The 21,608-nt window shown below is 37.9% G+C and overlaps 1 protein-coding gene across 4 annotated transcripts; it reads left to right on the top strand.

The window, feature by feature from the left end:
* The first annotated feature begins 5,839 nt into the window (after positions 1-5,839).
* Positions 5,840-19,631, top strand: rsf1b.1 (remodeling and spacing factor 1b, tandem duplicate 1). 4 transcript variants are annotated; one of them, XM_043229309.1, is made up of 16 exons: positions 5,840-6,056; positions 7,249-7,340; positions 7,545-7,637; positions 7,777-7,982; positions 8,143-8,291; positions 8,375-10,920; positions 11,901-12,179; positions 12,262-12,366; positions 12,447-12,526; positions 12,698-12,752; positions 13,434-13,543; positions 14,367-14,434; positions 14,522-14,729; positions 14,811-15,013; positions 16,056-16,235; positions 16,847-19,631. In XM_043229309.1, the coding sequence occupies exons 1-16, from the start codon at positions 5,903-5,905 to the stop codon at positions 17,362-17,364; spliced, it is 5,046 nt and encodes a 1,681-aa protein (XP_043085244.1). In that variant the 5' UTR covers positions 5,840-5,902; the 3' UTR covers positions 17,365-19,631. The 4 variants fall into 4 exon arrangements, with proteins under 4 accessions (XP_043085244.1, XP_043085243.1, XP_043085242.1 ...); XM_043229308.1 differs by having other exon boundaries at positions 5,841-6,056; positions 11,904-12,179; positions 14,814-15,013; XM_043229307.1 differs by having other exon boundaries at positions 5,841-6,056; positions 11,904-12,179.
* Positions 19,632-21,608: the final 1,977 nt, after the last annotated feature.

Raw genomic sequence — 21,608 nt, 5'->3', positions numbered from 1 at the left:
TTTCCCCTGCTTCCCAAAACATCTCTGGAAGGTGGCCAGTGGGTTTTGCTCTGTAATCTGAGTGCGATCTCATTGGCTGCTGAGAGTGCCAAGGGCTATATGTTCATCCTATCATACAGGGGGCTTGTTTGACCTAAGTACTTATGCTTAGGGATCATTTTCATGTCTTCTCTTTACTGAGAAGGGATCAGTTTTTCAAGTAAAAGTCACCATTAATTTATAAAAAAAAAACACAATGGTTTTTCCATTCATATGTTTAAAGCCGGATAAATAGAAACCAACACCTTACATAAATACTCCTGACATTCATGCCACAACAATACGTAGCAAGATGCTGCTCCACCCCAAACTTGTTAAAGTTGTATAAGCTGTTTGGGGAACGCCACTCTTTACAGCCAATCTGTGCATGTCTTAGGGTGGGAGTGAATGTAGGCATCTGCTAACAGTAAATCAGGAACCTCTGTAGTCCAGATGAATCCAGATCAGGTCTAGACCATCCAGAGGCCCTCAGTGAGAGGGGGTACAGGCTCCTCATACTTTTTAATTTTACATTTTTCTAGTCATAAGTATATTCGGTGATCTAATAGGAAAATAGAAGCTAAACTTAATATAGTCTGGTTAATATGATCATTCATCACCGTTTGGCTGCTATTTAAACTTTGGCTTTGAACAAATGTTACATGACAGTGGCATTATCATGTTTCAATAAATGGTGAGAAATATTTGCTGTCTAGGCCTGCAGTAAACAGGGAAAGATCAGCTGAAAAAAAATAAAAAGGAATAAAATAAAAAGTTTGTGCAGGTAAGGTACTGTACATGAGATCAGGACATTCAGTTTTTGAATGTGCTGCAGTTATTATGATATTCCTGTCTAAGAAGATACTGCACCATTCAAACAAACAACCTTGCGCTGTTTGTAACTGTCATAGACCCACTAAGGTTTATTAGTATGAATGAGTGACACATGAGCTTATAGAATGGGTTTGTGCTGTTCAGCTTGTGATTAAACTTATTACTGGAATATTTACTGGAATATTTTTTTCACATTGTTTGATCTGTAGACCTGATGCCATACCTTTGCTGTCTGCATCCGGCTAGAACCAGTTTCTTCAATGTACCCTGTGATCTGTCAGCTTCTGAAAGAGGTAAACAACCCCCTGTGTCCTGCCAGACACACACTCAACCCCCCCGCTACTGAAAGCGGATACATCCATGACTGACGCAGACGCAGACATGAATTCATGTCTACCATACACAGCTGCCACTGCCTTATGTATGAATAAATATTTCCTCTGAAAGCATAGGAACATCTAAAAATATATCTCTTCGTATTAAAGCAAAGGTCAGTAGGTCACACTCATTGAATGAAAAGGTATGCAAGGTATAGAATCTTATCAAAACCCCATATATGGTTATTCGTTATCCAACAGCCCACCAAAAGTATTTTATCATTTGTATATATCTATTGTATGAAGCATAGTATAAACATACCATATTTGTCTTAAATATATACATGCATGTATATATATATAAACAGTATGCACATGCATATTATGCAATCAAAAAATGTTTTGGATTTGATTATTTATATATATATTTACACTGGAAAATTTCAGGCCAGTTTTTATATTAAAGGAGTTTGAATCATGTAGCACTAGTGATTTTTCCTGACCTGTTGAAGGTCCTAAAAGGTGTGTTAGAGGAGTGCATTCAATAGCCTGACCAGTAAGCAGGTGGTGCACATTAACGTCACTGCTGACTTTAGAAACGCTGTTCTGTATTCCTCCTGTCATTCTTAATATGGCTGTCCCATCATGCCACGTCATTCTATGCAGGCCTTTGCTGTGTCAGCTGGCCGACTGCATGGAAATCAGTGGCAATTAATTTTATGAAGTCACTAATAAAAACTCATATACTATTTATAATAAATAATGTACGGATACGATGTTTGTTTTTACATATATGTATATATGGCTGCGTATAAAAATGGTTGTAATTCCTAAGCATTTTATGTTATATTTGTGTTTAAACCTTGAATTAAAGCTTAAAATCTGCTCTACATTTCATCTTGATTGTTTCATTTTTGTCTGTTCTGGTGGCATGCGTAATCGGAAATTATGTAAGTTGTGTCTTTTTATTTTGTTTTTTCAGTTTTATGGGTAAAGACAATTAAACGTATACATGAATTCACTTAATAACATAATACTTGGTGTAATGCACATTTTTACCTTTTTTCAGCAAAAATTACACTTTTAAAACCACTGATCTTTTAGTTCTATCAGTTTCATAAACATCCTTAGTACATGTATCTTAAGTGAAATACAAAAAATACTTTGAAACATACTATAAATGTTATTCGCCATAATCATGAATGTAATATGTAAATATAACATTATTATTTAACAAAATTTTTCCTGTTAGTCTATGTTGTTTGGTGTGTGATGACAAGGAAACATTTGCATGTTTCCAAGAAGAAAGAAAAAAATTAGGAATTGCCTGGGGTTGTGAATTAATGTCAGCATGTAAAACCTTATCAATTCCACAATGTTTTTATTTATTATATTTTTTTAATTTATTCATTTTTGCTGAGAATACAAAATGATAGATCAAAAAGCCACATAATGGTGTTCTCACACACAAGATTTGTAGGGATATATTAAACAATAAGACAGCAGGAGTTATGTACAAAGAAACCAAAGTGTCACATGATCGTTCTATAATTTCACATTGCTTATTATACTGCTCATCATAAACTTTCCCATGACATGTCATGACTCAGCAGACTTTATGATCCAATGAAATATGCCAGTCCACACTTTTTGTAAAAAAACTAAACAAAACTGCAAACTTGTATTATTTAAATGACTTACAGACCTACATATCAAGCTTATAAACCTAACACTTAACTAAATGGCAAACAGCATCTGGAATGACTTTGGCTTTAGCCAATGGGCTGTTTTAAACACACTCTACCCTCCTCATTATCCCAGCTTCACTGAAAGGAAAAGACCACCTCAGTTCCCAATACACAAATAACTGTTTAAGATTCATATAAATGGAATGCACAATGCCAAATAGAATAGGCATTGTGCATCACCAAATACAATTACTGTACTGTCATTATTTAACACATTTTTATTGATCAGAACATCACAGGTATATGATAAATAGGGTTAAGATAGTTGACAATTTACGCTAAATCTCAATTGACTTGAACAAAAAACATCAGCTTTCATTATTGTTTATCTGGTCTCTTTTTCTTATCTCATCAAAGCACTGAACCAAACTGTGATTAACTTCATGTTACAATGAGGAAATCTGACACAGAACTGAATGTACTCTCCAAACCAGGAACTTTTCCTTCCTGTCTGACCATATACATTTTCTGACCTAGATTGAACCAGAAGAATGTCTGAATGTAATGTTTCACACAAACCTTTCAGTTTACCGTGAATAGCAAAGTGATTGCATTTATTATTAAATCATAAGCCTTGTTTATAAAACAACAGCAGAACAAGTTTCAGAACCACACTGAATTGTTATGTTAACATCACTGACTCAATCTACATTAATTTATACCAACAAAACTAATTTTGGGGTAAATCCGGTAGAAAAAAGCTATATATGGTAACAATTGCAGTTTACCACTCTTTACATTGTGCACAAACATTCAGTTGTCCATTTAATTAACAAATCACAGTGCTCCCTAAATTTCACCAAAACGTTTTCTGTCACACCAGAGGAAACAAAACTTTGGACCATGTATACACGAACATGGCTGAAGCCTATGCTGTGACCCCCCTCCTCCATCTAGGACAATCGGATCACCTTTCTTTGTTCCTCACCCCCAAATTCTCCCCCCTCATCAACCGTGTGAAGCCATCAGTGAGGACCATCAAAGTTTGGCCAGCGGGGGCTGACTCCACACTCCAGGACAGGTTTCAACACACAGACTCGAGTATGTTTGCTTCCCAGGCCACCTGTGGCTCTCATATGGATATAGATCACTGCACTTCCTCTGTTCTGGGTTACATCAACACCACCATAGACAGTGTTACTACCCAGAAACAGATCACCACATACCCAAATCAGAAGCCATGGATGAACAAGAAGGTGCGCCTTCTGTTGAAAGCACGCAACACTGCCTTCAGATCAGGTGACGCACAGGCCTACCCACGACTGCAGGCCTGTGTTTGGATCTAACTCCATCAAGTTTGCAGACGATACTGCGGTGATCAGTCTCATCAGCAACAACAATGAGACTGCCTACAGGGAGGAGGTCCAGCATCTGGCCACGTGGTGCAAAGACAATAATCTGCTCCTTAACACTACCAAAACCAAGGAGCTCATTGTGGACTTCAGGAAGGTGAGAAGAGGCACACATGAATGGGTTTGCTGTTGAGCCAGTCTCATGCATTGAGTTCCTGGGAACCCACATCTCTGAAGACCTGTCCTGGACCACCAACACCTCCAGCCTGGTCAAGAAGGCTCACCAGCGTCTTTCCTTCCTGAGGAAACCTAAGAAGAACCAGCTGTCCTCAGCCATCCTGGTGAACTTCTATCGCTGCACAATAGAGAGCATCCTAATAAACTGTGTCACATTCTGGTATGGGAGCTGCTCTGTTGCTGAGCGTAAGGCACTGCAGCGGGTGGTGAAAACTGCCCAGCGCATCACAGGAACTCCACTTCCATCCATTGAGGACATCCAGAAAAAACACTGTTTGCATCGAGCATGCAGTATTCTTAAGGACTCCTCTCACCCTGCCCACAAACTGTTTTCCCTCTTGCCATCCGGAAGGCGTTTCAGATTCCCCCGGACTAAAACAAGTAGACTGAGAAACAGCTTTTTTTTAACAGAGCTGTCTCACTACTGAATTCTGCCCCCCACTGATTTTCACCCCACCCACCCCCATCCCACCCCATTAAAAAAAAAAAAAAATTGCACTGTTTAACATTCATTGCACTCCACTGTATAAATGTACATATCCATTGTACATACTCTTGTATATTTGTCTATACATATCCTGTATATCCTGTTTGTACATAACCATCTGTAAATTGCTTCTTAAATTGCATATACATAAATTTCCCTTTCATAGACAATCGCAACCTGTATATTATGCTCTTAACACATTCACCTGTAATTTAATTTATACATATTTATACATATATATTTCTCCTGTACATATTACCTGTATGTGCACTTGTAATTTATATTTATACCTATATCCTGCACTTGCTGCTTACTGCACTCCCGGTTAGACCTAAACTGCATGTCGTTACCTGTTATTCGTGTAATGACAATAAAGTTGAATCTAATCTAATCTAAAATTCATATAGTTACCTGACAGCGCCCTCTGCTGGTAACCTATAGCAACAGTTTATTAACTTACCTGGCCTCATTATGAATGCATAACAAGATGTACTAACACACACGAGTTAATTTTAGTGAGTTAGTTATCTTACATTAATATAAAAACTACTGATCTCTATTTATTACTGCATTTGTTTTTAAGCAAAAGAATATATGTTACAAATACCTTTCCTATTAGTCCCTGGTAGTATTTCTGTCTGTCTTGTTTTTATTTTATGTCCTCTTTTTCAGAATCTCTCACTCTCAAAGAGAAAGACTCCTTAAGTGCAGTTCACGACTATTGCATTCTCACCTATTACATTTTTAGTCTTGTTTTTATGTAACATTGGAATTTAAATGTAGTGCCACTTCAGGGGCCTTTGTTTCAGTTCCTCTCTCTTTCTCCCGCTCTCTGTCTCTCTGCTGCTGCTCGTGGTTTGTTTACATCAGTTCAGTATCTCCGACGCAAGGGCTTCTGGGCCATGTGTCTGCCATAGTCGCGGTGCATTGTGGGGAGGTTGTGGTCCTCCAGCGGCTCGGTTCGGAATAATGTCTGCCTCGGAGGCAGCGGACGGTTCTTCCCCGGAATTATGCCCGAGCTTCGCCGTTATCTGCTCGTTCCTGGAGCGGTATGGAGCTCTGCTGGACCTGCCGGAGGTGTCGTTCCCGGAGCTGGAGCGCGGTCTGCAGGAGAGCAGCGCGGGTGAGCCGCTCCTCCATTGTTGCTCTTCAGCCGCTTAACATGCATTTAAACGGGCCATTTGGTACTCCACCCGTGGGTGTCGGTGTTTTTGTTGCCGTTTGTGCCTCTAAAGCGCCTTTTCTTGCGTTAATATCGGCGTTTCGCACGACGGAAGGTTTTATTACGCTTTATTTACTCATCACAGCGCACAGAAACGCATTTCTTCTTTATTTGCGTTCATATGCGACCTTTTACTTATGGAAAACCGCTTGTATTCGCGCACAGCTACACACATATTGAGAGGAATGAAATAATCATGTTTATTCATAGTTAAATAATATTTTGGCATGAATTAGTGCGATGTGAGAAGCGCGCATGCGCAGAACGTGTAAACTTCCTGCTCGCGCAGCCGAGAGGGAGAAATAACATTATGGGATTATTTTGATTGTCAAACTTGGTGAAAGTTAATAATTTGTTAAACAGTGTGTTACAACTATCTATTCCCTATATACATATATAGCTTACATATAATACCACTTATCTTAGCAAGTATTGATAGGTCCAAAATAAGCCAGTATATATATGTTTTGCATTTTAATTTTTTTAGTTAGTTATTGAAAATAATATTTTTTTGAATGAACCGTCCCTTTACATTGATAGTTTATTGTAGTAACGGTAAATATAGTTATAATTGTATCTTGGCTAAAACTATAGCAGCTATGCTATGTGTATAGTAGAGCCAGATAGATTCTGCCAGTCATAAACACATTCATGAAATATATTAAATCAAATATGTAGGGGACTATGGCAAGAAAAACTGCAATTTTAAATGTCCAGGTACGCATTTATCATTGTGTTATTTATTCATTTAATGAATAAATAACACACTAGTGGTTACAAACTATTACCAGTTTCTCAGGTTTTCATGCCCTAAAGGAGTGGTTCTTTAATCCTGAAATTGCATTAGCATTGCTTGTTTTCTGCTGATGGATTTTAATTACCCCACTGTGGCTATTTAAGAAGTTGGACTTTTAGAACACTTAAGAACATAAATGTGTTATTATTGGTTATGTTGCTGAATGAACAGAAACAACAATCAGACAGTTAAAAATGTACCGCAAACCTAAATCATAATAAGATGTGTTATGAAATTCTAAGTGTAAATTATGTGTACTTTACATGTTGCTTTAACATTGAAATAATATGTCCCTAGTACCCAAACTCCTCGTGGATCTTCATGTGAAATTACTGAGGAAAATTGGCAAATCTGTGTCAGCAGACAGATGGGAGAAAAACCTTATTAAGGTGAGTAAATCAGTGTTAACAATAAATTAAGTATTAGATGACGGCACATTCTGCTTTTAACAATCACATTCAAACAGCTGTGAATTATGGATAATATAATAAATACGTGAATAGCTTGTGAGCACAATGAGCACTTAATAAAAGTATTAATATTAGTCTCATCAGTGTTTAATTTTTTATTACTTTGTCTTTATTACTTTGTAGATCTGTCAGGAGTTTAACACCACATGGGCGTGGGAGCTAGAAAAAAAGGGTTATCGAGAGATGACAGTGGAGTGTAAGACAGGAATTCTGAAGGTAAGATGGCAAAATCACAATGTCGCACCACTGAATTAAGCGATTGAACCTCACATCAATCTGTAAAAACTTGTTGCATTTGTAGTTTTTTTTTTTTAGTAACCCAATGTAACTTCACAATGTCTTGCTTTGCACACAGTACTTGTGCGAATGCCAGTTTGATGACAATGTCAAGTTTAAAACCGCTATCAATGAAGAGGACCCAGATAAAATGCGTCTTCAGCCAATTGGCAGAGACAAAGATGGCCTTATGTACTGGTTCCAGCTAGATCAAGACCATAATGTAAGGATCTATGTGGAAGAACAGGATGATTTGGATGGGTCATCCTGGAAGTGTATAGTAAGGTAGGCATTTTGTGATCAATGTCCAGTGGCATAAAAACCAGTTCATCATAACATGCTACATTGTGTTTTTGCTAGCTGTACTGGATGGCTTTTGTTAGAAAAACATGCTAAATGACAGTAACAGATACATTAAAAAAAACAACGTTATTTTCCATTTCAGAAATAGAGACGACCTGGCTCAAATCCTTGGATTGTTGAAGACTCAGATTGATCCAGCACTTTTGGTAAAGAAGGATCCAGAGGAGGGCTCATCTAATAACAGTCCGAACCCAGAGAAAGAAGACGACAAGAAAAAAGAGGGAGCTGAAGGTATCTTAAAGTTAATATTAATTAATGACTGAACACGGCATTAGTTTGGAGTTGATTTGTTTTTATCTGCTTTTGAATTCTAGTGGGGATCGGAGATGAGAAAACACAGAATGATTTATCTGCGTCTGAAAATAAGGAAAACATATTGGAAAAGGAAAATGCAAAGCAAGAAGATGCAGAAACCATAAATTCTTTGTCAGAAAAAGGCTTGAAGGGGAAGGAAGAGCTGCAGAAACCTTCGGAGACGGCAAATGGCACTACTGCATCGATTAAAGAAGAGCCACAAGATGAAGATGAGAAAGCCAAGGACTTGTCAACGCCTTCACAGATCGCAGAAAAAACAGAGGATATAAAAAGAAAAACTTTAGAAGAGACTCAGAGAGCTTTGAAAAATGACCATCAAGCAAAAATTCCCCTGAAAAAGCGGGAAATGAAACTAAGTGAAGACTTTGACACCAGCAGCATGGGAATACGAAATGCTCCTGTTGCTCCTGTAAAAGAATCTCAGACATGTTTCGATGACAGCAGATTGAATGCGGAAAAGATCAACGGTCATGTCCCGCACCTAATAGCGTCTGAGAGTGAAATACAAAAAGGGTCGGATAATTTTCAAAAGGAAAGTACAGAAGAGAAAAATTCAGAGAAGCTCCCACTAGATTTAGATAAATCCAAAGAAGGAAAAAAGGAGACAAAGGATGACCAGATGGAAAAGAAGATGGACACAAATGAAACCAGATTGTGTGCTGAAGAGCAGATGGAAGTGGAGAAGTCTGAGGAGTCCTGTGCCCCCACTGCAGAAGAGAACAAGGAAAAATCTGAAACTTCGCAATCTCCTGAAAAGACCCCTGGAGAAGAAAAGCACTCATCATTAAGTGAACAATCAGAAAAGACACCTGTTTCTGAAGAAGTGACCGACAATAAAAAGTCTCCCAGTTGTGATAATACGGATGCTACTGAAGTAAATGCATCAACACTTCCCGTAGAGTCAACAGAAGAAGAATCAGTGAAAGATCTTCCAAACAATGAATCATCAAATGATCTTACACACGACAAGTCAGGGAAAATTCCCCTAAAAGATGATCCAACAAAAGGTCTGGCGGAAGATCAATCAACAAAATGTCTCTCAGAAGATGAAACATCAATTGAAAAGTCAACCCAAGTATTCTCAAAAGAAGCAGTGAAAGAATCATCAAAAGATTGCACAAGAGAAGATTCAATAAAAGATCTTCCAAAAGACGAGCCAGAAAAAGAAGAGTCAAATAAAAATCTCTTAAAAGAAGAGACATCAAAAAAAGAGTCAATGGAAAACCTATCAAATGAACAGTCCAAGAAGGATCTTGCAGAAGAAGAATATAAGAAAGTCCTCACAGAAGAAAGTCAGCAGTCTCCCAAAGACTCTAATAGGGTCCATAAAGAACCAGATCTAACTGCTTCCACGCTGATGGAAACTGAACCAATCCCATCATCTAAAACAGAGGAGTCTTCTTCCTGTGAAGTAATCAAACCACATTCTGGCACTGAAAAGCCAGTGAACACTGAAGAAACAAAACCCCATCACAGCTCTGCAGACACTACCACAGAAAAAGAGCAAAGTGCCATTCTCTCAGAAACTGAAAAACAGAGCATGTCTGAAGGAGACAAACATTCAACCAATGGAGAAAGTGACTCCATTGTTCCTAAACCTTCTGAAGATACAGATAGCCCTCAAGACAAAGTGCAAGAGAAGTCAGAATCCCCTAAGCTAGCATCAGTAGATCTTGAAAAATCATCTGTTTCTGATTCAACAAATACTCCAAGCACACCAAAAACCACAGAGAAAGTAGATAGTGAGGAAAAATGTGATGCAGCTGAAACTGATAAAAATAAGGATTTGAAAGCGTCAAAAGACAAGGATGAAAAGGGTGAAGCTGCAAACAGCTCAGAAGAATCTGCAGGAAAAAAATCAGGAGAAATTAAAGCTACAGAACAACCCAGTGAATCCACCAGTTCGGAGAATCCTCCTTCTGATAGAGAACATGAAAAGGAACCAGATTCAAAGGAAGGGAACAAAGAGAAGCCAATGGAAATTGATTCAGAGGGCGATAAAGCTGATAAAATTCAGTCGGCTGTTGACAAGGGATGTGGGACTATAACAGCAAGTAAGAAGGAAACTGATATTCCTGTGGATCAAAACATCACCTCAAGCAAAGAATCTAAGCAAGACGCGAGTTCTGGGGAAGACAAAAGCTCTGCTGTGAAAAGCAGTAAAAGACCAGGGCGGCCTCCCAAGAAATCTCAGGACAGTCAGGATGAGGATAAAACAGGCGAGGAACAAGAAGAAAAGACACAGCAGGAAAGAATTCGCATGAAGATCAAAATCCCAGCTCACAGACGGAAGGCAGAACTTCAGAGAGAAGAGGTGAGAGGAGATTCAGAGACTGAGGTGACTGACAGCAGGTGCTTGAGGAGATCTCCGAGAATCTGCAGACCCACTGCTAAAGCTGTGGAGATCCAGGACAGGAGGGCGGAACGGAAGCAGGCTACTCCGGTGTCAGAGAAAGAAAAGGAGGAAAATGAAGACAAAGAGGATGAGGATCCTGTACCGAGTAAACCAAGGAAAGCTGAGCCAGATGGCCAAACAAAACCAAAGGTATAAATACTTTCTTTTTTTTTTTGCTGTATAACACCATAACACCAGTCATAATCAATTTGGGGTACATTTTTTGAAATTGAGATTTATGTACTGAAATAAATAAGCCTTATTCTGATATATAGTTGGTTAGGATGGAACAATATTTGGAAAACCACCTTTAAAGTTGTCCAAATAAAGTTATTTGCAATGCACCTTATTATTTACGGTTGGTAATTTACAAAATATATTTATAGAACATGCTCTTAATAAAGAAAAACGGATCATTTTGACCCACACAATATATTTTAGGCTGTTGCTACAACTATGCCTGTGCTACTTATGACTGGTTTTGTGGTCCAGGGTATGGTTCTTTTTTATACTTTTAATACCTTTGGCTCTTTTTTTATTATTATTCATTCTGTTATTCTGTTTATTGTAATGTTGAGATGACTATATTCACTCGTAGCAATAAAATGGCTGATTGTGGTTTTTAGTGTTCTATTTTCCATTTAGGTAAAATAATGTAGAAATGACATGCACAATTTATTTGCCAAAACAACATATAATAAAAAACAGTAACATTGTGCAATATTATTATAATTTAAAATAGATGTTTTCTGTAAATACGTAATAATTCTGTATAATACGTAATAATGTTTTATTAGAATGTTTAGCAGCATTAATCCAGTATTTAGTGTCACATGGTCCATCAAAATGTTTAATGTTTCTGATTTGCTGCTTAAGAAACACTTCTTATTATTATTGTTGAAAACGGTTATGCTGCTTAATATTCTGGTGGAAACCAAGATGTTGTCTTCAAGTTTCTTTGTTTTGTTTTTTTTGGTAGCATGGCTAGCCATAAATTGGCTTTACTGTGACTTTTGATCAATTTAATTGGTCCTTGCTGAAAGAAGTATTAATTTACTTTTTAAACACAACCTTCTGAGTAATATAGATTTCTTAATTAAAGGTCATTTTTAATGTGACTCATCATTCAGCAGGCGGGGAGGCGTCGGAAACGGCAACCGTGGTCTCGTATGAGACGTAAAAGGAAAAGTTCTGATGATGATGATGAGGACGAGGAAAGCGAGAGTGAGGAAGAGGAGACAGAGGAGGACGACAGCGATGAAGACTATAAGGTGGAGAAGACCAGGAAAAGAAGGAGAAACCGAAACCGAGAGCGGCACAGCTCTGACTCCTCTACCTCTTCATCAGAAGATGATACACCCAATGACGACCCCTGCAAACACTGTGGCCTTCCCAACCATCCCGAGCTGGTGAGACACTCTCCTGCAAAAATATTAAAATCTTCTCACAGTCAGTGGTTTGGCTTTTAACCTTTCATTTCCGTTCCCCCAGATACTCCTGTGTGATTCCTGCGACAGCGGCTACCACACTGCCTGCCTGCGTCCTCCACTCATGATCATTCCAGACGGGGAATGGTTCTGTCCCCCCTGCCAGCATGTGAGTCGATTTAGATTTCAGGATTATTTTTACATCAATTCTGGCTATTCAAATGCTGATACTCCTCATTTCTCTTGCAGAAGCAACTTTGTGACAGGCTCGAAGAGCAATTGCTGAATTTGGATGCCGCCCTCAAAAAGAAAGAACGTGCAGAGCGAAGGTGAATAAAGACATATTTAGACCAGCTCAAGTGAATCTGTTTGAATCAGTTAGAGAAAAGTTCCAAAATTAATCCAGTTATCATTTATCAGTCTGTTAATCTATAATATAATGGGATCAGAATATGAGAAATTGTTTTCATGTCAGAAACGTTGTCATTCTTCTCTCACAGGAAAGAGCGACTGGTGTATGTTGGCATCAGTGTAGAGAACATCATCACACCCTCCGTAAGTGCCCACAGTGGTGATTTAAATGTGTGGATATTTAATATGAAATTAATGTGTTTTTTTTTATTAATATTATTATTGTATATTTTTTTATACAAAAGAGCATAATATCAGCTATTGCAAATCTAAACTTTTCTTTTAAAATAGGATAGATTTTAGGAAATAAAAAAAGTATAGAAAGTTTGTTGTATCTGTTGAAGCCTAATTACCATTTTTAAATTACAAAGAAATGTTTGGTGTATTTTAAATTCTCAATGTATAACTGTCATTTTCAATACCATTCATAAATTTGAAGTAGGTATGATTTTTGTGGTTTATGCTAAGGCAATATTAAGAAACCTTTTACAATTTAAAAGGTTTTTTTTTCTATTTTAACTTTTTTTAAACATTTGATGGTAATGCAGATTTTTCAACAGCCGTTTCTCAAGTCTTCAGCATCTGATTTGGTGCTCAAGACACATTATTATTATCAATATAAAAAATACTTGAATTTTTTTTTTTTATATTATGTTTAAAAAACAGTTTATTAAAATATCTGACCTTATAATTGCCTTTACTCACAATTTTCATCAGTTTAATGCATCCTTGGTGAATTAAAGTATTAATTTCTTTTCTAAAAATACCTACCCCATGTTAATAAACTTCTGTAGTAGAATTTCATAAATATAAATATTTTTGAAGGTGGAAGTGGAGGAGGAAAAGGAGGTGGTGGTGAAAGAGAAGAAAGATGTAAAGAAAAGCAAAGGATGGGGACGGAGATCAACCAGGGCAAAGAAATACATAAGCTACAGGTATATCAGTCCACTTATGGCTTGTTTCCACTGAGCAGTATGGTTAGGTATAGTACAGTACGAATTGGGGGTGAAACAAATTAATTAATCTAGCTCATCTCAATTCTTTCTCAATCAATTCTGAGCTTAGTTTTAAAGGCACACTCCACTTTAAAAAAAAAAAAAAAGTCTCAAGTTAAGTTGAGTTTTACCGTTTTTTAAACCATTCAGCTGTTCTTGTTAAAATGTGATCGCCAGACCCAGAGATCAGCTGAATGGATTCAAAAATTAGTAAAACTCAACTTTTGAGAAATGAGTTGGAGAATGAGCCCTTTTTTTTTTTTTTTAAAGTGTGTTCCTTTAATGGCAGATGGCTTTGTGTTCCTTACACACACACAGTTAAACTTAAATAATTATAAAGTTCAAAAAGCTTGAAACAAATTACAAGTGGTCACAGTGGGTTGTTTACATTTAATCTTGCATCATAAAAGCTAAAGTGCAAGTACATTTAACCACTCAGTTGAAAGCACAAGTGGTCTTCTTCGTGAGCATGAGTGTGTGGTTAAAAACCAGCCTAGAGTGCCATCTGCTGTTGAAAACAAAGTTTAAAATTAATTTAAGAGAGAACTGCAATGCAGTATAAATTATGTCCGTTTCCATTGTCAGACGTTGTGAATAGCAAAACAGCAGACTGTACTGTACCACTTTCTTGGTACCCTTCCTTTGGTGTACCTAACACAGCAAAGGGTACCAAAAGGGTGGAGTTAACTGCCAGACCTTGACTGGTTGACTAGAATCATCCCTTTGTCCCATTATTCACTGTATATCGATACATTTTTGTCAGATTTGATGAGTTTGATGAAGCAATTGAAGAAGCAATCGAGGAAGACATTAAAGAGGCAGAAGGTGGAGGTAGATGAGCATTTTTATACATCACACTGTGTTGATATTTGAGCTTGAATATGGAAGTTTAGACTAATCAAAGATATCAATACACAGGAGCAGGCCGGGGAAAGGACATGGCAAACATCACAGGCCACAGAGAGAAGGACATGTCCACCATCCTACAGGAGGATGGGAAGGAGAACGGGCGGCCGCGGCGAATCAGTGCAGCTCAGAAGAAGAAACGGCGGCGTCTCAACGATCTAGACAGCGACAGTACCGTAGACGAGGAAGAGAGTGAAGACGAGTTCCGTCTCAGCGACAGGTAATGTTAAACAGCTTTTAATTCAAGAGCATCACAGAGTCTTGGCAATGAAATAACACTTACTCTGCTCTGATTGGTCAGCAGTTCAGAAGATGAGGAGTTTGTGGCCTCTGATAATGACGCGGAGAGCGAAGCAGAAGTCCCATCCTATGAGGACAGTGACTTCGGGAGTGATGTTGACCGCCCAAAGAGGAAACAGCCGCCACGCAGAAGACGCAAACCGAAAGGATACTCTGATGAAGAGGAGCTGGAAACTGATGAAGAGGAGGAAGAGGAGGAATTGGGTGAGGCATTTTTTACCAAAAAATTAATGCATACCAAAAAATTATACTAATACAACTTTTTTTATATATTGCAGAAATGTTTTTTTTTTTTTTTTTTTTTAATTGTCAAACAAATTTGACAAAATTTACAATAGTCTATTCACAAAGAGCTTGACTGACAAGCAATCTGATGCGTATATTATGTGCCGCCGCTGCTATCCTGCTTTATGAAGGGTACAAAGTCAAAAAATATTTAAAGTAAGTTAATTTAAATATAAAGATGTATGGAGGGTCAAGCTGTGCTGTTCCTGGCTGCCACAGTAACCCGTAATAAGTAATTCCTTTAAAGCACTTTTAAAGCATGAGAAAACCTGTCCAGCACTGTATGAAAACATGTGCGGCGCTGTATGATTGGATTTCAGCGCTGAAGTTAAATACTTGGTGTTAAATAACCTGTTAAAACATGTGCATTCTGTGGACTTAAAATGCTTCCGCGATAAAATGCTTATAAATATAAAATGCTTTCTGATGTTCATTCATTTTCATTTTGTGCTTCATGTAAATATGAAAAGACATGTTTGAACTGGGACAATACAGCGATCTGTCTAAACACATTAAATAGGTACAAAATGCTGTTTATAGTATAGTTTTTTTTTTTTAAATGACTCAACTTAAAAAGCTGAGTCTTGAGATCTTGTTTATTGTTAGAAGTAATCTGTTCTGTCTTCTCTGTCGGTGTGTTGTCAGTTTTCTCTTTGCTTTGCAATGTATTTTTCACCGTGTGAGAACACGTGTGGTGTGAGAGCTGCATTGTTTGCCAGTCATGGCAACAGTAACCAAGGAGATGTCTTAATTGTCAGTTAAGAGTCTCAGATATTTAAAAACTAATGTTCATGTTGGAACTGCTGAGGAAATCAAATAGCGTTTTTTGAAGGTGAAAAACTTTTGTTGAAAAGAATTGATTAAAAAGTTGAGTTGAGTTTGTAACATACTTGTGGTTTACCGTTCACTAATGTAATTCTGTTTGTTTTTGTTTGTGTGTTCGGGGGGGGGTTCCATGCAGCGACAGAAGGCTCTAGTGAATTCAGTGATAGTGATCTGGACGTCCGCTGTCGGCGGTCCTATCGGAGTCGTAAGCAAGAGGTGAATTACTGTGAAAGCTCAGATTCTGACGGCTCACAGGCCAGCACCAACAAAGACAAAAAGAAGAAACGCAGACATCTATCCAGCTCCGACAGTGAAGGTCAGTGCTGTTTACAAAGGCTCAATCATTATATAATTTTGTCCTCTAACTATAACCGTAATGTTACTCTTTAATGCGTCTTATATTATTATATTCAGAAATTATTTTCTTTTCAACTTTGTTCATTAAAGAATTTTTTGGGGGAAAAAATATATGTTTATATATGTATACGTGTATATATATATATTTGTATATGTTAATATTATATATATGTTAATATTATATTTGTAATATTACAAATATGAAGCAGCAGCACTTTCAAAATTGATGAGAAATGTTTGATAAGGATCATGTGACACTGCAGACTGGAATAATGATACTAAAAATTCAGCTTTATCATCACAGAAATAAATTACATTTAATACATAAAAATTTAAAAACAGATATTTGTAAACTGTAATATTTCACAATATTATTGTTACTATATTTGTAATCAAACTAATTCAGCCTTGATGAGCATAAGATGCTTCTTTTGAAAATATATTAAAAAAAATCCCACTAAACCCAAGCATTGATCTGTCTGGGTAATATATAAAACTGTAACCAAAAATACTATGTTTTGATATAAAGCCTTAACTGATGCATAACGTAAATGATTATTGCTCCTACAGCTAGTTTCCAGTCAGCCGAATCTGATGAAGAACGCAAGCCCAAGAAGATAAGAGCGGACTCGTCCGAAGAAGAGTCCAGGAAACGGCGAAGACGTCTGTCCCTTAAGCGTCGGAGGGAGTCGGAGGATGACGATGATGATGACTCGGACGAATCCGAGGAAGAGGAGCGGCCCATCCGGAAGCGTGTGAACCGCATCGACTCTGACGACAGCGAGAGTGAAGAGGAGGTGAAGAAGAGCCCGTCGGAGAAAGAGACAGAGGAGACTGGCAAAGGACCCAGTCCACTGGACTACAACTTGGTGGAGCTTCCTCCAACTAACGGACAGAGCCCAATGAAGGGTTTGGAGGGACTCATGCCTCGACCCGGGGTGGGAGTGACGGCTAAAAGCGGAAACGCCCCATCAGCAGTATCCATAGCACCGAACGGCATGGAGATTGCTGCGCCGGACGAAGATGAAGACGACCTTTTGGGCGTCACAGACCTTGTAGACTATGTATGCAACAGTGAACAGTTATAACTTGCTATTCTTTTTCTTTTTGTAAACATTTTTTTCTCCTTTTTTTCCCCCCGACCCTCATCCTGTTTTCACCACAGATCACGTCAACAGTCCCTGTTAAACGTGCCAGCAGAACAGATCAGGTGGCACATGAATAATAGCTGTAAATATTTTACTGAGCAAAAGTATCAAGAGAAGGCGAACGCAACCCTTCAAAGAGACTCCCCGAGATATTCCTTCTAAAGTATCGTTTTTTTTGTTCGATAAGAGCGATCGCTCTCAAACAAACCCTCTCTGGAAAACAACCTCTAAAACCTCTTTTTACACTAATCACACAGCCATGCTCACGCTCACATGTCTGATGTAGAGACATTTGTCGAGTTTACATGCGTTTCGATCTCCACTGCTGTCAGTTGCACATTTCAGAGAGAGACGGACGTGGGTGGAGTCAGTGCAGAGGGGGCGGAGCCTTTGTTTCAGCGAGGTTCCACACAAACTCTAAATCTCGTTAGCGTTCGTTTCCACTCCGAGGCCATTTTTAACTTTCATCTTTTATAATCTAATTAGAGTGGAAGTTGAATTTCTACCGATTGGTTACATAGTGTCATTTGGCAGGGGAAAAAAGAAATGTTTTTAAGTGATGTCATTATAAGCTTTGTTTTGTTATACTATTTATTATAGAATTTGTACCTGAAATTATCACTTGGTCGTACAGCTGCTGGCACCATTAGTGCAAAAGATTCCTGGAAGATGTCTAATGGTGAAAAATTGCTCATTTGCTTATGCCAACATACTAACATTGCATCCTATTCTGTTGCTTTGGACTGTTAAAGCACCCTGTTTTAATTTGAATTCAAACACTATTTACTCTGGCAGCTTTTCAATGCGTCAAATGCCAAATCTTCCACTCGAGGCTGATAAAATGCTGAGGACTCTCACCCACATCGATGTGCAGTCTGTTTCTCTGAGGGATTCCTTGAAGTTTAGTGCTGTTCATCTCATTTTAGCGCAGATATTCCATCAAAGGGATTCTTCTTTGCCCATCGTGTCCTGTGTTTCAGTGCACTATATTCATTTTCTTTATATAAATATATGAATATAATCATTGTAACGTTTTCCTTTAGTTTTGTAAGCATACTAATGATGTGTATGATTTGTTTGTTCCACATCAATTATAAAGCAATACATTTTTCTTACAAGACATGCGGGAAGAGATTCGTTGTCTCCTGGTTTTGTTTGTTTTTAAAAAGTGAAATTCATGTTGCTGGTGACATTCGAATAATTTCCGACCTTTCCGAGAGCAGCGTGATGCGAGACGCCCCTCCGAGATGTAAGAACAACGTCTGAGAAACATTGTATGATCTTGCATTATCCTGGTGTGTATATCTGTAGTTTTCTGCTGTAACATATTAGAGGCATTTTTAAATCATTTAAAGTATACATAGCAGTCCTTTTATGATTGCAGCTGTTTATAATTTGTTTTGTAGGTACATTTGTACCACTCCAAAGTGGGCACGTCTGTCTCATTTTCATGCGTTTATTTGGGTTTTGTCTTCTTTGAGGGTTTTGAGTCTCTCTGTCCTTATTTCCACTATTGCTAAAACATTTCCAAGAATGGTCTGTTCTCAGAGGAAAAGAGCATTTGATATAAAGCCCAACAGACAGTTTAATTGTTTCAATGTAAGCATTGATCGACAAAAGCGGTGTAAAAACGTCTTGTACATTAATGTTTATGCTTGGCATGCACATATATTCTAGTCCGATTTATTTGCTCTTGCAGCATTAGGGCATCAGATTTTGAGAATAAAGCTACCCAGATTTTTTTTTTTTTTTTTTTTTTTTTTTTTTTTTTACACAAATATAGTTTTAGACATGCAAAGACCAAGAGCATCATTAGGTACTTAGACCACAATGCATTTCTCTTGAGATGGTCTATTAACAGTATTGGGCTGGTGTTCAATTGCTGTGTAACTTAAAAATCAAAGGTACAGAAATCCATTTGAAATCAAGGCCCAGCCTATAATGATACAGTATATATTTATATTTCTCACACAAATCTGTTTAATTTGATATTATGTCACGAGGGATGCCGACACCAGTGTTTGAAGATATTTGGCTGACGTAGTTTGACAGCAGATGGACAGATGCCGTCTGGTTTTAGCTTTTAGAAACGTCCTTTGTGTTCGTCTGTTCCTCTTTTGGATGTTTTTGTTAACTGTATTGTAATTTCTTTCATATGATTTACTATCTTGTACATTTGTCATAATAAAAATGAAATGAAACCTGTATAATGATGGTATAATGCTTTTATGTGTGAAGATTCTTGTTGGTTTGGTTTTCATTTTAACAGTCGGCCTTTTAAGTTTTCTGACTGGAAAATTTTGTTAAATATTTTATATATATATATATATATATATATATATATATATATATATATATATATATATATATATATAGTACATCTGACACTGCAGTTCTCAATGTAACCGCATGGTGGCGACCAATTTGTGAGATAGGATGCTGATACTGTCTTGTCTGTCCATGGTGTTTAAAGCGTGTCTGGTTTTACATCTGGTGAAGAATGGTGTGTGTGTGTGTGTGTGTGTGTGTGTGTGTGTGTGTGTGTGTGTGTGTGCTGTATCTTAATGAATGTTGAATTTGAATTGCCTAAATTCATTTTCGCGATGTTATTGATTTACTGTACTTCTACGGTAATGATCCTGTTCTCATTCTGACCAGGCTGGTCTAGGCTGGTTTTAGAGTGGTTTTGAGCAATTTCCAGCAGGTCAGACTGGGAAACCATCTCAAGACCATCTAGCTAGTTCGGGCTGGGTTAGGCAGTGAGAGAAGTCCCATCCTTAACTCATTTACAGCCAAGAGTGCTCAATCAGTCCGTGTTTGATTCTTTATGAGTTTCTGGCATTCACTTCAAAACTCCCTGCGGGAATTCCTGTTAGTTGGAGACTTTCCCTAAACCGCCCTGTGTCTCTTCTTAACTTTAACCATCTGATCCCACATTGTATCTTAAGCAAGTGGCATCACCATGGCAACGCCGAAATTGGAAACAGGCGACGCTTCTTACGTTGTCGCATTTCTCGGATCATTCGCCCGGAATCGACATTTCGATCAGACCGAGAGTTTTTGTTAACATACATAACTGTTATTATGAGATCTGCTAACATGGAGACCAGCTGTGAAAGAGGATTTACTCGTTCGGATCTCATTACCGCGGAGTCTGGCCGACGCTGTCTGAGCGGAATACTAATGCAGCTCCTCTCTGCGTGTTAACAGTCCTCACATATTCAAACTTTTGAGTTTGTATAGAAGAATGAGTGTTAGGGATGGAGAATAGAGCATGAGGGTGATGGGAGGGGAACAGATATAATGCCTCGGGTGAGAACCCTCTGAATTTGGCCCCTTCAAAAGCCTGCTTGTTTTGGTGAAATACTCAGGCTTGACGATTAAATGTAAATTTATGGGCTATTTTCTTCCCTCTTTACGCGCCACTGTCTTTTCTAACGAAGATAATAACCTCGGTTTTATTGTAAATGTTTCATCGAGTACATAATTCCAGAAATAAACCTAGTCAAGCTGCCTAATTATGGAAGCATGTTTCCGCCACGCCGAGGGACTTTTATCTCACAATTTTGAATCTATATCCAACATTTAGTTTCTCGAAATTCTGTGGAAAAAAGTTAGAACTGCGAGATATAAACTGTCGAAATTACCATTATATTATTTTTAGTTTGATAAAAGGGGGCTGTAAATCCAGAATTCGGAGGAAGAAAAATAATAACTGCGAGATATAAAATCTAACTAATTTATAATAGGCCTATTTTAATAGAAAAAGGGTCGGAATTTGCCGAATTGTGAGATATTACTCAGAATTACGAGATAAAAACTCGCCGTTACCTTTTTGTTTTTTTTTCTGTAGATGAGCTTGCCAAAATATTACTTTTGAATGTTTTCTGAACGTTCGGAAACAAGTAACGTTCCAAAAGCGAAAGCGCTTGAACTCTGAACGAACGAGGCCGCTATTGATCTTAAAGGAATGTTCGTTCATAACCTTGAAAGAACATTGTCAAAACGTTAGCCTGAGAACGTTTCCTGTTTGCCAAGATACTAGAAAAAATAATCTCCTTGAAGCTTCTTTTAAGCAAATTTGACTTCATTAAGATGGATCTGCTTCATGTCAGTGCCGTTAAGGTCTTTAGTTTCTTTTGAGGCCGGCTGCTCTGTATACGACGAACCACTCCCAAGTGTGT

The sequence above is a fragment of the Puntigrus tetrazona genome, unplaced genomic scaffold (assembly GCF_018831695.1).
Source record: "Puntigrus tetrazona isolate hp1 unplaced genomic scaffold, ASM1883169v1 S000000002, whole genome shotgun sequence".
Taxonomy (NCBI): domain Eukaryota; kingdom Metazoa; phylum Chordata; class Actinopteri; order Cypriniformes; family Cyprinidae; genus Puntigrus; species Puntigrus tetrazona.
The sequence above is the reverse complement of the archived record's forward strand: the minus strand, read 5'-3'. Positions and strand labels throughout refer to the sequence as shown.